The 17504-nt window shown below is 36.0% G+C and overlaps 2 protein-coding genes across 2 annotated transcripts; one reads left to right on the top strand and one right to left on the bottom strand.

Moving 5' to 3' along the window:
• Positions 1–1032: 1032 nt before the first annotated feature.
• LOC143587444 (glucan endo-1,3-beta-glucosidase 12-like) lies at positions 1033–3931 on the bottom strand. Its single transcript, XM_077068739.1, has 3 exons — positions 3501–3931; positions 1572–2897; positions 1033–1085 (listed from the first exon to the last, which is right to left on the bottom strand). The coding sequence occupies exons 1-3, from the start codon at positions 3565–3567 to the stop codon at positions 1051–1053; spliced, it is 1428 nt and encodes a 475-aa protein (XP_076924854.1). The 5' UTR covers positions 3568–3931; the 3' UTR covers positions 1033–1050.
• A 7523-nt stretch (positions 3932–11454) lies between these two features.
• On the top strand, positions 11455–12024 carry LOC143585673 (uncharacterized). Its single transcript, XM_077067415.1, has one exon. It carries the CDS (start codon positions 11455–11457, stop codon positions 12022–12024), a length of 570 nt encoding a protein of 189 aa, XP_076923530.1.
• Positions 12025–17504: the final 5480 nt, after the last annotated feature.

The following is a 17504-nucleotide window of genomic DNA, read 5'->3' on the forward strand; positions in this document are numbered from 1 at the left end:
AAAAAAAATACTAATAAAATGATGGTCTTCTTGAGCAATTATGACTTATGGTCCATGAATGCATGTGGGGTTCTAGATGGAATCTCTCTACTACATGTAGTGAGATCCAGTTGTATTCATTCAAGTTAATCAATTTTTTGTTGCTGTTCTTAAAAATAAAAAAAGTTAGTAATTTTGTAATAGATTCAGTAATGTCTTTATTAATATAAAAAACACTGTTGATAGCATAACAAATTTAAACTACTAAGTATCTTCTTATATTCAAACTATTAGTTTAGATTTATTTTTCTTAGGAGCTGTAAAAAATTTAAAAATCAGGCATAAAGAAGAAAAATGATGCAAATGAGTGAATGACAAAGATAAAGACAAATGTTTGGGACAAAAGGCGTTGAATTTGTGGTGGATAACATGGGGATGTTTCCATTCCATTGCTTTTCTTTTCTATATATATAAACATTATAAGTTATAACCTATCTTCTCCATCAGAAAACTAACATGCATGAGACACCCATGTATGCAGAAGTATTTTACAAAAAAATGGTATATACATGTATGTCTCCTCCGTCGTTGCTTGGTCTTCTAAACGATGTTTTATAACATCTTTGTGTTGGAAAAAAGGCATACCTTTTGAAGAACTTGCATGTTAGATAACTATTTTGAACAATTTTAAATGAAATAAATATCAGCAACATATGAAACATTATTTATTAGTCCCGTGAGATAGACACTTATAGAGCTTGAACAAAACGCGAATATTTTTTAGTTAAAAAAATAGTTATGAGTTACATGCAAGTATTCTAAATTAAATTTGTTACCAACACAAAATAATAAGAGTAAATTGTCTAACAAATAACAACCGATAGCAAGTTTTCTAAATTAAAGTTGTTACCCGTATTTACTATAAAGAGAAGGGTAACAATTTATATTAAATAATAATAGTTAATACAAGGTTCTTCCAATAAGATAATTACAAATAATGTTACTTAAGATGATAATAAATAATAATTGATACAAAAATGTCTTCCTTTTCCTTCCTTGCACTGTAATTTTTTAGTATTCAGTAGGGAATTCACACTTACCAAATCCTGCATAAGAAAACAGAAATTTGTTTTAAAATTCTTGTCATAAAGTAAAACAAACAATTTTCTATTTTATTAAAAAGCAAAAGGGCATTATAGACAATTTACAGGCGAACATGGACAGTTCACAAACATCAGATAATGTCGTAACGGGGGATCAACTAAACGCACGTGCTGTGAGATAAGATTTTGGCAACATGCAACTTGTACATGTGCAAAATAAACTTTTTTTATTTTTTATTTTTTAATGACCAACTCATGGTAACCTTTTGAAAACTCACAAGGTGTTCAATGTCATGAGTCGGAGTCATGATTCGTTTAGTATGTTTCACCCATACTTTACACATTAACCCCCAAAAATGGACATTTTAAATAACGGCAATTCTTTTTAGCACTCCCTTATCATGCCAATAAGGCAATAAGACCAAATCTAGTGACATAAAAATTATAAATATTTTAATTTTAAATTTTTTATACTTTAAGAGAACTCACTTGGTGGTTTGGTGACTACGTACGCAGCCCCATCAAAATAACATGCATTGGGCACTCGTCCCATCTTCTGGTAATAACTATTAAACGCATACGAAGCATGTGCTCGCAACGTATTAGGATCGTAACAGGCGGCTCCAGGTTGAATCGGGCGACAATTAGCCCCTCCTTCTCCACACGCATAATCCAAACCCGACTGAAGCTTATCCTCCCCCACATCCTTTGCTACACACCACGACTCACCCGACCCATTTACTCCACGTTTAACCGGAGTCAAACCCCTAACCACACTACCATCATTACCACCACCACCATTATTGCTTCTCTCATCCCTAAAATTCTTCAAATCCTCCATCGTAAACGGAATATTATAAACTTTTTCCATATTCGGATAAAACAACCCATAGTTTCGCTCCGATGTGGGCCCGGGTTTCTTATTCTCGTTAAATAAAGCAAAAAGAAAAACCGTTAAATTCGCTTTCGGCTTGAGAGGCGTGCCACCGCCCGTGAGCACTCGTTTAATTAGGTTCCCGTTATAAGCAGCCGCATTTTCTAAACTAGCTCCGATTTCATTACTATCGCCTTTCGACGGCCACCCGGTTTCCGAAACAATTAACGGAATATCGTCATATTTTAACGCCGTCATCGCAGCAAACACCGCGTCAATTTGCGCGTCAAACAGGTTAAAGTAACGTAAACCGTTACCCGCGTCAACAACACCCGGGTTTTGACGGAACAGTGAGTAATCTAACGAAATGACGTCAGAGTTTGACTCGTAAGCAAAAAAAGGATACGCGTTGACCATTAACGAAGACCCGGTTTCCCGGAGAAACTCAAACATGGGTTTAAAAACCGGTTCGATCAACTCCGGTCTAAAACAACCGGCTGACGATGGATACGAGTTTTGCAACGCACTCAAAGCAACCGGAGATGAAAGCTTGATAACGGAATCAAGTTTAAACTTAACCAACGCTTGATGAATGTTTCTCATGGCGGGTATTAAAAACCCGGTGGTGTTTTTCGGGTCAACGAATACTTCGTTTCCGACGGCGATTGATTCGATTTGAGTGTGTGGAAAGTAAGCGACGACGTTTCGACGGATCCATCCGTACGCGAATGATGGTTTTCTTGATGCGGCGTACAGAAGCTCGTTTGGGAGGTTTACTGTGACTTTGATCCCGGTTCCGGATAATGATTTGAGGACGGCTGGATCGGTGTCGTAAACCCTAACCCGGTCGATTCCTTGAGATTTGAGAAGCTTTGCGACTTTGAAAGCGGATGGTAAGTCGCCTCCGATTCGACCGTAGTTTACTCCGATTGATCCTCCATCTGCAAATAATAATAAAAAAAAGTATGATTGAAACTAGAACTGATTCGGTGGCGAAACTTAGACGAAAACGCCAGCCTGACTCAAAATGTATAAAGATTTTCATAAACAAGGTGTGTCATTGCTTAAATTTTTGGTTGTAAACGGATATATTTACCCGAAGTAAAAAAAAATTCAGAAGAAAAAACGGGTAAATTTACATTGTTGTGTCACTGAATTAATCGTGTAAACCATAAAAACAAAATCGGTGTGATTGAAACTAGAACTAATTGGTGGAAAATGTACATAAAATATAAAAAATATCGTGTAAAAAGTAAAAACACTAAAAAAAAGTCGGTGTGATTGAAACTATAACTAATTCAGTGGCGAAGCTTAAAATGTATAAAGATATTCATAAGCAATGGGTGCGATCCTCAAATTTTCAGTTGTAAACCGGTAAATTTACATTAAGTATAAAAATATTCATGTGAAAACAGGTAAATTTACTTGGTAGCAAATGTAAATAAGAAAAAATCGTGTAAACCCTAAAAACAAAATCAGTGTGAATGAAACTAGAATTAATAAGACATAAAAAGAATTAGTTGAACAATAATAAGATAATGTACCTGCAAATGAAAGTAGTGGAATTAAGGTTAAGAAGATTAAGGAAATGGTGTAGAGGAGTGAAGTCATAGCTGGCAGATGATAGTGAGACTGTGAGTGTATTATAGGAAAGTGCGGGGTTTTATATGGGTGAAAAAACTACTGTAGAGAATATGGCCGTTGATGAGAGGACTATACACTCTCCAGCTGCCGTTGGATTGGTGTAGTCGATTCAGTGTGGGTCCTTCTTTTCAGGAATTCGACCGTTCGTTTGGTGGACAAAGAGACCAATGGGATTCTTCTTTTCTTGGAGGACGAATAGTGTATGGAGTATGCTTAGTTTGATGAGCAAAAGGATGCAGCCACGTGGGTAGAGTTTGATTTGATTGAATGAAGGCCGTCGGATTCGAGTTAATAAAGAATGGGTTTGTTGAACGTAAACTTTTTGTCATTTTTCTTACACATGACAGAGAACATGACGACTACACGAGGGATGTCTCTTGTTGGAATTTAAGTGAGCTTACATATTATATATATTATTTATGTAAAATTAACGTGATAAATATGAGAAACAAGTAGAATAATTATATACAAGTAGGGCATTATGTAATTACATAAGTACATAATTACTTTACTTATATATAAAATTATTTTACTAGATTTTCATGTTTGACACATTAATTTCATTTATACGTTAATTATCCCCCCACATATAACATTCACTTATTTTTATTTATTTTTTTCAACTTTTTACCTCGACAACAAGTATATTTGTTGTTTCATAGTTTTGGTTGATGGTTCGTGGTGGTTTTAGCGGGTGTCCAAGGGCCTAGCTAGGTAGTTGGAAATGTGTCATGTGACAATGCAAAAATTAGTTTCACTCCAATTGTTTTGAAAGCCGATGTACACTATTCTAACCTTGTATATGTATTTAGTCTAGGTTGTTAGTGCATTACACCTATGGTGATTACATAGGCTTATCATGTTAGTTTGTTAGCTTGAACACATTGTATTACTAAATTGTTATTTGGTTAAAGTACTAGAATTGCGAACGTTAGATTATAGATTGTAATTGGTAAAAAAAACCCGTAATATATGTCTATAAACGTTATAAGTGTTATTGTTTTCTTGAAAAGTCTACTAATTATCCGATGCATGAATGTAATGAACTGAAATATATCAGTAAGATTATTGATGTTGAATGTATTAAACCCGAAACTTGGTGTGATCACGTTTACTTATTTGAGATTCAATCAGTCAAAGTTGTTTCTTATTTATGCAAGATTGCAAGTTATTAATCTTAAATACCCAATCAACAAATCAGTTTCGCATTATGTTTATCAATCAATTGGAACTAAGCATTAACCAATTTCTTCATGGTTCGACATCATATTTGCTTGAACTAATTAAGATATCTAGGAACACCAAACACAAATCTTTTTATCTTTGATTGGTACCTCGACGTTGATCATCTTTAAATGTTGAGTTTTTAATACTTAAATTCTTTCTGGGCTAGTTAAAGAATTAAGAGCGGGCTCAAACTAAATTCCGTGGACTATTTGGTGAAATACAATTACATCAATTGGGCCCGGGCTCTGGAGTCTGGAGCTTGGAGTGTGACATCGACATAATCAAAATAAACGCAGCAATAGTTTTGGAACACATTCATAGGGTGTTTGCTTGTGATCATTGTGTGTAACCTAAGGTTTATATGTGTTAATTCGTTACAGATTAGGTAACAGTAGAAGGTCTATTCATTAATATACACTTTACACATTCATATTAATCAAAGTTATGTCTATGTAACTTTCTATTTTGGTAATTGTGTAGTCGAACCCGAACCTAATTGTGATCACTTGTTTCTTGTAGTGTGGTATATTTTGTGTTGCTTGCATCTTGCTTAATTTAATTGCACTTTAGGTTAACATTAAGTTAATTCACAATTAATCAAGCTTTTGTGTTTTAATTTTTCATAATCAAACAAAATGTGTAACATTAACTGCATGTTCTTCATAGATATGATGCCCTAGTTACCCTATCTTTATATGTAATAAGTTTTTTTAATAACTCAATAAAGTTTATTACATACCTCTCTACAGTGTTTTATTTTATTTTGTGAATTTTCTTTTGCAATCAATGTATTGAAACACTTAATTCTAGAAACAAGTTGTTAAAACTTGATTCACATGGTACAAAAAACCTTCATTTTACAATATTTTTTAAGATCCAATTGTCAATTTGTTGTTGAACTTGGAAGTGGGTATAGAAACTAACACACACAAACAAATTTACCAACTAACGGTAACTCGATGACTCAATGTTTCTTGCTTACAATGGCCCCTTGGACTTTATGATCTCCACCCCCCCCCCCCCCACCCACACAATATCAAACCGTGCCACCATTGAACGTCAGACAAATATTATTTATGTTTAATACTATATGTGCGTGCGGGCTTAGTTAACAAAAAATAACCAAAACTCAAGCACACCCTCATTCCTTTTCTTTAAGCCCAAACCCAACCTTCATTCCTTTACTTTAAACCATAATAATCTCCTTATAAATTCAATCATATTCCATGGCCTCTTTTGCCCAACTCTCCTCCTCTCTTACATATTTTCTTTCAATCTTCAAGGTAATAAAATAGTTGTACAGATTCAATATTGTATTTGTAAATCTTGTCTTACTTTCTTTTAAATGTATAGATTAGGTAACAAGGACTATTCTATAAAGTAACAGAAAAACAAAACAAACAGATAAATTGACTAGACATATTTGTTATTTTACTTATGTCCTGGTCTTTTTTACCCCTTTTTTTTGTTGCCTAAGAAGCTTTAGTTTTTCTTTTACTATATTTTTCTTTGATTTTGTAATTTATATTGTTATCGTGTCTATATTTTTTGGGTTATACATCTTTTGTTATTTTAATTACTAAAAAATGGTATATGTATATTGAAACTTTTTTTAGAACGGCCAACTAAGTAACGCCGGTACTTAGTATGCGGTCTCCATTGGCTAAAGGTAGCCCGAGCCGGCCATGAGGCAGGACGGACGGACGAAGCCCCAGTTAAACCCGACCCCCACGCCCGTCAAACGACACGACAACGAGGAGCCAGGAAATAGCGGGGTGAGATCATGACTCGAACTCTGGCAAGTCAGAGTCATCCCACATATCCCCATATAAATTGGTGATAGTGAGGTTTGAATCCATAACTCTCACTAGTAAAATTAGTGCTCTACCATTGAGTCACATCCAATAAAACAATTTATAAATATTTTATAACTAAGTACATTTTTGTTATAAAATATTTTTAGTTAATTGGGTGTAATCATGGTAACAATGACTACTCAATAAAAATGACTATATAGTACACAAAGATATTTACTAGACAATATTATTTTTATTTTAATTGTTTTCTTGTCTTGTTTTGTCCTTTTCTTACTGAATAAAAGTTTCAGTTTTATTTTTTTTACTATCATGGTCTTTGAATGGTAATAATATATTTGTAAAAATTATGTCTATTTTTTTGTTATATTATCTTTGTGTTTTTCTATTACTTTATAGAATAAGGTCACACGAGTTTACCTTAATTTAGGTTCTCACAGCTACAAAAAAACCTTACCAAAAAAATTTAAGATAAAAGTAAGATATTTTACCTTGCCACCATATTCTCTACGAGAAATAACCTAACGGGCAATGTATGCATGGATGCCAACTGCAAATTTCGGCCTCGAGTCTAGAGAGATGTCTACATAATAACTAAGACATTTAAAATAGGAATATTGGATTTTAATAATCCCTATTAAATAGTATTGGCTGATAATAATCCCTATTCATTTTATTGCCACTGACGGTCCCAAACTCAAAAAAGTTGGTTTCCAATGGTCCCCCCGTTAAAATTGACTTAACGGCGTTATAGTTTTTTCTGAATTTCAAACCAACATTTTAGGGCTTTTGATCGTTAGGAGGATACGAGTCGATTTGTGTAAAACTTAGTTCAAAACAGTGCTTCAAAATGACGAAACAATACTTCAATTCGGGTGTTTGAATTTACAATTAACCAAATTCATGTCGTTTGGATCATTGCTTGGAGCTAAGTTTTATATCATTCGACTCACATCTTCCTTCCGATTAATAGCCCTAAAAAGTTAGTTTGAAATTCGGAAAAAAAGTATAACGTCGTTAAGTCCTTTTTAACGGGGGACCATTGGGGGCCAACTTTTTTGAATTTGGGACCGACAGTGGCGATAAAATGAATAGAGATTATTATTGGCCAATATCATCCAATAGGGATTATTAAAATCCAATTTTCCTTTAAAATATCTATTTTAGGGTTATTACATGAATACCTTTTGAGTAACCAAAATCACAACATGAATAATAAAAGTGTTTTATTTATTTTAGTTTTATATATAAATGATCTCTTATCTCTTATAATCATTACAGGCCCGGCTCCGAGAATTGAAAAAAAAAAAATAGGCCGAAGGCGAAAAATATTTTAGGCCTTAAGTAAAAAAGAGGATTTGTTGGGTTTAAACAATTTAATTTTTAATTTGGCTTCCTTAGTTATGATTTATGATTTGGGTTGTATAAAAAAACTATTGTATAAAAAATAGGCTTAAAAAATGTCTCAAATGAGACTTGAACCCACAGCCTTTGAGTTGGAAGTCATACCCCTTTGCCACTAGACCAAGTTAGTTGTTATCTAATTAAGCTTAAACATTAAATACACACATCGTTTTTCATAAAAATAAATAAATAAATTCGGGCCTAGCGGGTAGTCGGGCCTATGACCGTCGACCACCCTGCCATAGGCCATGGCCGGCCCTGAATCATTATATTAAAATACTTCATTGTACTACCATTTAAAAAAAAAGAAAAAAGAAACTTAATTGTACATAAACACAAATAATGAGCAAGTCGTTCAACTTAATTCACATGGTACTGATATTAGAAAGTAGAAACTGCTTTTTACAATATTATTAAGATCCATTTGCCAATTTGTTTTTTGTCTTTTCGAAACTAAAGAATAACAAACATCACCAGATTTGTTACCCGTCTATTTCCTATAAAGAAAAAGGTGACCACCATTTTATCCGTGTTACTTCTTTACGGCTTAGGTAACAGTAAAAGGTCTATTCATCAATTTACACTTTACACATTCATATTAATAAAAGTTATGTCTATGTAACTTTCTATCTTGGTTAATTGGTTTTATAAATCAGGATACATATTGTGTAGTCTGAACCCAAACCTAATTGTGATCACTTGTTTTTTGTAGTGTAATTTATTTTGTGTTGCTTGTCCCGTCTTGCTTAATTTAATTGCACTTTAGTTTAACATTAAGTTAATTCACATTTAATCAAGTTTTTGTGTTTTAATTTTTCGTAATCAAACAGATTATGTAATATTAATTATATGTTCTTCATAAATACGATACCCTAGTTACCCAGTATTTATATGTAATCGGTTTTTTTAATGACATGAAGTTTATTACATACCTCTTTAAGTGTTTTATTTTATTTTATTTTGTGAATTTTCTTTTACAAGCATCTGTACTATATATAATACATGAGTAAAGGGTAAATTAAGACGCTTGTTTTTAAGAGTTTTAAAATTTATAATGCATAAAGTACAAGTATACCCCTATACGCCAAGCAAATCATGTTTAGGTTTAACTATAAGCCTTAGTTTACAAAAATAATTAAAACCCAAGCCCAACCCTCATTCCATTCCTTCAAGCCCAAACCCAACGTCCTTACCTTTAAACCCTAATAGCCTCATTATAAATTCAGTCATATTTCATTGCCTTTTTTGCCCAACTCTCCTCTCTTGCATATTTTCTTTCAATCTTCAAGGTAATAGAATAGTTGTACATATTAAATCATGTGTTATTCTTCATTTTGTTGTAAATCTTCTTCTTATTTTCTTTAAAATGGTCATAGAAACCATCACATAATCATGTCTAGAATCCTATGTAATCCATACATCATGGTGTATGCAGTTGGGGAGACAAAGAACATAAGGTTCTAAGTTGATCTTTAATGGTAACTTTTTTGGGCTGAGATGTTCCTCACCCCAGTGTACTTCATAATGGCAACAAAAGAAGTCCAAAATGTGTGTGTTTTGGTCAAAAATCGATTTAAGGATAATGTAACCAAATCTGATTTAACAAATTTAGATATTGCTTGGGCCTTTTGATGACTTGATGAATCCATTCAACATTTTTAAATCTGTTAAAAGTAGCTCCACAGATTGGTCAACAGGAGTCCATGAAAAAGTAGAATCAGTACTCAGTACCTCGTTAAGGGCGTCATGATAGAACTTTTCACAGTTTGTGATAATCTGCCACACATTTTTTGGCCCCCAAAACTCTAAAAGTTCAGCAATCAACTGAAGCAAACAATCCTGTGATTTGATAATGAAGGTGTCAAGAACAAACGACCTTCCATTGGTATAAAGTGTAACCGTAACATATCTCACGCTGTTTTCTGATAAAAATTCATGTAACAACACTGAGCATCCATGTTTTTTACATAAATCAACACCTGATTGCACCTCCTTTGTAATTTTTTATCAATTTCATTTAACAGTTTAACACCCATTCTTGCATATCATCATTCCTAGCAATATGTGGCACATTAAGAGCAATGGTTTCAAGCATATCTTTAAAGAAAGGTGAAGTCGTAACACTAAAAGGGATTTTGGAACTCAAAAGAAACTTCCCAACAGCAACACTTGTTTTATAAACATCATAATTCTCATTCAAATCAGTAATTCATTCAACTCAGTAACTTCAATCAAATCAGCATCATCAACTAGTAAACCTTTTAACATATTACTCATATACCTACGTACATTTTCAGGTACCTTACCACATGGTTTTATGTTTGGATCTCATTCTTTTGCGTAATGTGCTTTCATCCTCCCAGACCTTCCATTATTAAACTTCTCGTCGCACAACTTGCATCTGACTGCACATGTGGCATCAACTTTAACACAAAACCTCCACACGACGTCTTTCTCACCTTTACGCTTTGCCATCTGAGGGGTTATTAGGGTTGCGATTGGATTAATGTATGGGTTAGCAGACGTATTTGGTTGTGATTGTTTGTGATTTGTGACTAGGCTTATGGCCTTATGCTATAACCTTCCCTGGCAAATTTTCGTAAACACCTCTGCATATACACTAAATTTATAAATGTCATTAACTATTTTAATTCAATTATGTAATAATAATACTAATAACAACATCTACTAGTATAACTAGCATGTTTAATCCCTATTTACTTTAAAGAGACACAGGGATTTCCTGGAATTTGATTGCTATAATAAGATAATTAATGAGGTAAGATGGCTCACGGAGCCGATCACAAGCTCTCTTAAATATGAGGTGGTGTCAAAGGTTAATGTAAACTGGAGAACGGATGTTTAAAGATGGAAATCGTGTGACGGTTCTATAGATAATTTCATGGTAAACAATCTAATGTGGGAGTTCGATAATCTGAATTATCCTACAGTGGGCGGTAACTTTTGGTTGAACTGGGTCCCAATGTAGGTAAACCCTTCTAACAAGAGGGGTTAATGTGGGAGATGTAACATGTGTGCTATGCAGTCTGCTCCCGGAGTCTTCCGAATATCTAATGGTTCAGTGTCAAGTAGTGAAATGGATCTGGGCCATATTAAACAGACTTTATTGTAATTAGGCAAGCTTATGTTAAAGCTTGTTTCTAGGCTAGTCATTTGCTCCAGAATATTCTTAGGCTTGATATTAGGCTTAGTCCTAGTTTTCTGTTTTTAGTCTCTATATATATAGAGACCTCTTGTACCTTTGCTAACACAATATACAATCACTCACAGTTTGATATGGTATCACAGCCTATTCGATCATAATACCTTCACTATCATATGTCCACAACCCATTCCTCTCTTTTTTTTCTCTCTGACCTCTGGCCAATGTTCTTCTCGCCTATCCACCATGGCTATAACCACCTTCACCACTGAAACTAAAACAAACCATAATTCTCACAAATTTGGTTTCAAACTCACCGCCAACAACTACAGATTCTGGAAAACCATGATCACACCCTTCTTAATCACAAATGATCTATTTAGTTACATCGATGGCTCCCTCTCTTGTCCCGCTACAACCGTTTCAAATGCTGAAAATCCCGAATATCAAGCATGGATTTCCAATGATGCTCACATCCGAATGCCCCTTCTTTCTACAATTTCTGAATCCTCATTTAAACATGTGCAAGGTGATACCTCACGTCTCCTATGGCTTTCCTTGGAACGTGCCTATGCGCCTCACACATCCTTCCGAGAATACACTCTCAAAACCCAATTACTCAAAATCGAGATGAAGCCGGATGAGACATCGGCTGAATACCTTACACGAGCACAAGAGTATTCGGACGCCTTAGCCAACATCGGTGAACCCATGAAAGATAAAGATATTGTTATGTTAACTATTTCAGGCCTAAGGGAAGAAACAATTCCCTCAAATCCACTCTCGTCTCTCGAGAACCTGCTGTTACCTTCCTAGAACTTTCAGGTCTAATTTCTAATTATGAATATATGATAAGAAAAGCAGTGTGACAGTCGTCAATTTCAGGTTAACTCCGTTAACTCAACTCCGTCAATTCAAACTTAAAATCACTGAATCTATAACGCACACCTCATTACATTTAAACTAGGGTTTAAATGACGCTTAACACTTACTACATGTGTAGTCTTTCGGGAATTGCACCGAAATGCAAACGAGTTGACGCAAACGATTGGTGAATAAACGAAAAACGTCAAAACAGTAATTATGTGTTAGACTTATGTGTTGTGTGATAACATCGTTATAAACACTAACTCAAGATGTAAACAAGTTAGTTTAAGCTAGATAAGTAATATTTAGAAGTGGAGGGGCCAAAGTGTAACATATTATTATTTATAATATGTTAAACCCTAACTCTTTCTCTCCTCACACAATCCCGATCGGACTCCTCTCCCTTGGCTCTCTTGGCTGCCGCCACTTATACACACACATACACCCAAGAATTCAAGCCTTTGATTGAAGATTAAGGTGCTAGGAAGGTATAAACGACTATCCTATGCATCCTTTATACTTAATTTTGATGTTTAATGGGTTAATTGAAAACCCTAGAGGCCGATTTTATGTGTGTATGTAGTTCTTATGATTGTTGTTGATTTGTTGATGATTTGATAACTAGAATGGATATGGTTACATGTTAATTGCTTGTGTCTTTGATTTGAGTTCAAACAAAAACCCTAATCATGTATGTAATGTATAATCGATGTGCATGAGTAGTGATTATGGAGTCTAGAGTGTTATATGAATGAATGATGGTCCATAGATAGTTAATATGTTGAGTTTGGATGCAAACAGTTTCTGGACAGATTGTGTTATTGATGTTTAATTGACTGTAACGAAGTGTAAATGTGAAAATTGGTTGAGATTATTGATACTACAGTAAACTAGGTTGAGTCTAGTTTCTAAAGAATATAAACATGTAATTTTTGGACAAGTAAAGGTTAACTTTTATGATTTTACAAAAACATTGTGCAAAGCTGAATTGTTAGACCTGCTGTTAGGTTGTTTTGTAAATGTTATATCTCATGAACTACGAGACCAATTGGGTTGGTTCCACTTCTGGAAGTTGACTCATTGAGTTAGGAACCTAATCCAAGTGGTCTCGCATTTATTGGATTTTTCGTTTAACAGAAATTTCAAATAACATTCTGTTGCGCATGAATTTGACTGTTATGAGTTTGCTGTAATGATTTGATGATTGTGAGAAACCTATGTGGAATAAAAATATAATAAAATATGTTCTGGAAACCTAAGACATATATGCTTTTGTGATGATTTTTGGTAAATTAATTGTGATGCTATGATCGGTGAGATAGTACAATCTTTCAAGTAGGCTTTCTGTTTCGGTGAAACTAGCTGCTGAATTTTGTGAAAATGCATGAAACATGATACTTGCTATATAATTGATATGTTTTGACCAAATTACCCTTGCGGGGAATAATTGCTAATTGATTGTCATGATTTGACTAAATTGCCCTCATGGGGAATAATTGCTAGCTAATTGTTATGTGTTGACCAAATTGCCCTTACGGGGAGTAATTGCTAGTAATGTACTTTATGAATACATGACACGTAAATAATTGCTTACACATGTAACGTATCACAAATACCTTTGTTAAAGTCACACATGATTCACAAACGAAACACGAAACAAGTTATGTGCATAGGTATTATGTGCCGGGTCTAGAGACTCGATAATATTCCGACACTTAGAAAAATCTCTTTATTGTTTTAGAACGCTAGAGAGAGTTTTTCTGTGACGCGCATCTTGGTGAATTATTTTGGGAATACTTCGCAAACAGTGAGTTTCACTTTCCCCTTTTAAACTTTTTAAACGCTTTTCACTTGGGGGAGATAACATACTCCGAAACGCATTTACGATTTTGTTAATATAGATTATATATCACTTGTAAAGACTAAGTGGCAAACGCAATAACTAAAGTCCTTCATAACATCGAACCGGTTAATATTTGGATAATAGCGAGTCACTGTTGAGTAGTACTACTGGGTTTGACAAACCCCATCCAACGCTAAACTCGACTGGAGGTCGAGTGGGTGTAATCTTGGCAAAACACATACCATGGTCTGGATGACCTGGTGGCAAGGCAAACGATAAACAGTCAGCTTCGGTGTCGAACACTTAGTGATACTTGTTTTATAGGCTAGCTACCTATAGATATATAATTGACATAACATTATCTGGTAACGCAAAACGCTGTAACGCAAAACGCTGTAACGCAAAACGCTGAACGCAAACGCTAAATGCTTTATTTTATATAAACTGTGAACTCACCAACCTTGTGTTGACACTTTTAGTATGTTATTCTCAGGTAGCCGAGGCGGGCGCGCGGTATAGGATCATGCATTGCTTGAAAACGTTTTTTGTTATGCAAACTATTTTAAAACTGTTATCATTGGGTTTAAGTCGTCCTGCGTGACGCAACATTTATTTTATGGTTTTTACGCTTCCGCATTTAATTACTCGTAAACGTTTTCATGGTTTTGAAACTTTGTTTTTATGGTTAGATTATAACTAATGATTCTGATCCTGTTAGTTCACACCCTCTGACGGTAAAACTCCGTTAGTGAATTTTGAGGGTGTGACAAGCAGCCCCCACCATACCATCCACCCAAGCCTTCACTGCCACTACCAGTCACGAACCCAACAACCTAAAAATCCTACCCGACACTCTTTAATCTCTTCAACAATTTCTAACACAATTGGGACTCAGTGTCCAAAGCAACCCACAACAGAATCAAGCTTTTCACACCACCCGGAACACACCTTATAATACTTCCTACCATCGACGTGGTCGTGGACGTCACATCAACCACAGTCACAACAACCGCCAACTGCCTCCTACAAATCCCAGATTTTCTTGGGCATTGGGCACATCCCATCACAATGCCAGAACCGTGACCCCGCAACAGCTCGTTCAAACAAACAGCCTTCACAAGCGAATTTTGCTTATCATTGCTCACAAGCATCTTCTTCATGGTTGCCAGACACTGGTGCAAGTAGTTATGTGGCGCCCGATCTCCATGGCTTTGATGAATCTGAACCATACTATGGTAACGACACTTTAATTGTTGGTAATGGCAAAAGTTCACATCAACCACAGTCACAACAACCGCCAACTGCCTCCTACAAATCCCAGATTTCCTTGGGCATTGGGCACATCCCGTCACAATGCCAGAACCGTGACCCCGCAACAGCTCGTTCAAACAAACAGCCTTCACAAGCCAATTTTGCTTATCATCGCTCACAAGCATCTTCTTCATGGCTGCCAGACACCGGTGCAAGTAGTCATGTGGCGCCCGATCTCCATGGCTTTGATGAATCTGAACCGTACTATGGTAACGACACTTTAATTGTTGGTAATGGCAAAAGTTTACCCATCTTTCATATTGCTTCAACCACATTTAATTCACTAAATAAAACCCTATCTCTTAAAAATATTCTTCATGTTCCACAAATCAAACGTAATCTTCTTTCGGTTCAATGTATTTGTCAAGACAATAACGTATTATTTGAATTTCATTCTAACTTATTTGTGTGAAGGACACGCTTACCCGTACTATCCTCCTCGTGGGTCCAATTAAAAACGATATCTACTCCTTCAATCTGCCGAAGCTTCTACGGTTTCTATGTTGCTTTTTCCACCGTTCGTGCATCTCCCACAACTTGGCATCAAAGACTTGGCCACCCTCACACGCAACTGTTAAAGTGTATGATCTCCAACAATGGCCTTCCAGAGTTCCAGCTATTAATAATTCAGTTCTTTCTGATTGTAATTCTTGTCCAATGGGGAAATCTACAAAAACACATTTAACTAGTTCACCCCATAGAAGTACATGTGTTTTGGATTTAATCTTTTGTGATGTTTGGGGTCCCGCGCCCATTAATTCCTTTTATGGTCATCGTTACTTTTTATTGGGTGTTGATCATTATACTCGTTACATGTGATTATTTCCCATTCAACACAAATCTGATGTCTCACACACTTTTAAACAATTCCATACAATGGCCGAAAGACAATTCCAATAAAAAATCAAGTTCGTTCAAACCGATGGGGGTGGAGAATTCAGAAGTTTATCTTCTTTTTCACACCTCTTGGAATTTTGCACTGTCATTCTTGTCCCCATACAAGCGAACAAAATGGTTTAGTTGAAAGACGGAACCGGCATGTCGTTGAAATCGGTCTCACTCTCTTGGCACAATCCGATGTTCCAAAGCGTTTCTGGAACTTTGCCTTTGAGACCGCAACATATCTCATAAACCGTATGCCCTCCCGCACTTCCTCAAAACATCTCTCCTTTTGAACACCTATTTAAGCGCAAACCCAATCTCTCATTCCTACGTGTTTTTGGGTGTCAATGCTTCCCTCATCTTCGACCATATTATCCACACAAAATGGATTTCCGCTCTTTACCCTGCATTTTTTTAGGGTATAGCTTCGCTCATCACGGGTATCAATGCCTCGATCTCGTCACTAACCGTATTTATATTGCCCGACATGTACGGTTTAACGAAGCACACTCTCCTCTTCTACAACCTTCCTCACCTACACCTCCCACACTATCTCCTAACCCTTACTTCTCCTCATTTCCATCCCCTATTCGAAATAAACTTACCTCACAAGGCTGCCCAAATCTGGCAGACCAAGAGTCAAACAACACAACCCCAGCAGCCTCTCCACCACCTGAGGCTGTCACAGACCCAACACCTACCCCAGTCACAAATACAAACGTTCAACCTGCCCAAATCTCCCCTACGGCCCAAGACACACAACAGTCCACTCCACTAGCCCAACCCACTGCTACAGCTACCAATAATCAGCCTCCTTTCCAATACACCTACACTCGCCGCACCCAAACTCCACCTACTGCCACTCATCAGCCGACCGTTCCAACCAATAATTAGCCCGCAACATCTTCAACCACAGCCGAATCTCAATCTCGAACCCGACCAGCCAACCTCCGACAAAATCCAAACGAACTCCCCACAATGCCTCCGCCTTTCACATTTCAAAGGATTCCTCCTCGCTCGAGCCCTCCTCTTTCGCTATTGCCAATAAAAGTTCATCATGCCGCAATGCAATGACAGATGAATTTAAAGCCTTGATGAGAAACGACACCTGAACCTTGGTACCACATGTTCCTAATGCTAATGTTGTCGATTGTAAGTGGGTGTACAAGTTGAAACGAGATGAAAAAGGAAATATAAAATGCTACAAAGCGCGTCTAGTTGCAAAAGGGTTTAGCCAATAGCCGGGAATTGATTATCATGAAACATTTAGTCCGGTGGTAAATCTACAACTGTTCGTGTAGTTCTGTCCTTAGCCGTCACACGCCAATGGCCGCTTCGCCAACTCGATGTGCAAAATGCATTCTTACACGGTGATCTCAAAGAACCAGTCTAC

This window comes from Bidens hawaiensis, unplaced genomic scaffold, assembly GCF_021521415.1.
Source record: "Bidens hawaiensis isolate Kalapana, Puna unplaced genomic scaffold, B.hawaiensis_p1.1 tig00001575_1, whole genome shotgun sequence".
In the NCBI taxonomy this organism is placed as follows: Eukaryota; Viridiplantae; Streptophyta; class Magnoliopsida; order Asterales; family Asteraceae; genus Bidens; species Bidens hawaiensis.

What these genes read in the sequence shown, in the direction of transcription:
- LOC143587444 (XM_077068739.1), bottom strand. Translation starts at nt 3,567, where the DNA reads ATGACTTCACTCCTCTACACCATTTCCTTAATCTTCTTAACCTTAATT. An exon ending in TCCACTACTTTCATTTGCAG is followed by an intron (nt 2,898 to 3,500) that starts GTACATTATCTT and finishes TATTATTTGCAG; the next exon opens with ATGGAGGATCAATCGGAGTA. An exon ending in CGTAGTCACCAAACCACCAA is followed by an intron (nt 1,086 to 1,571) that starts GTGAGTTCTCTT and finishes TTTCTTATGCAG; the next exon opens with GATTTGGTAAGTGTGAATTC.
- LOC143585673 (XM_077067415.1), top strand. Translation starts at nt 11,455, where the DNA reads ATGGCTATAACCACCTTCACCACTGAAACTAAAACAAACCATAATTCT.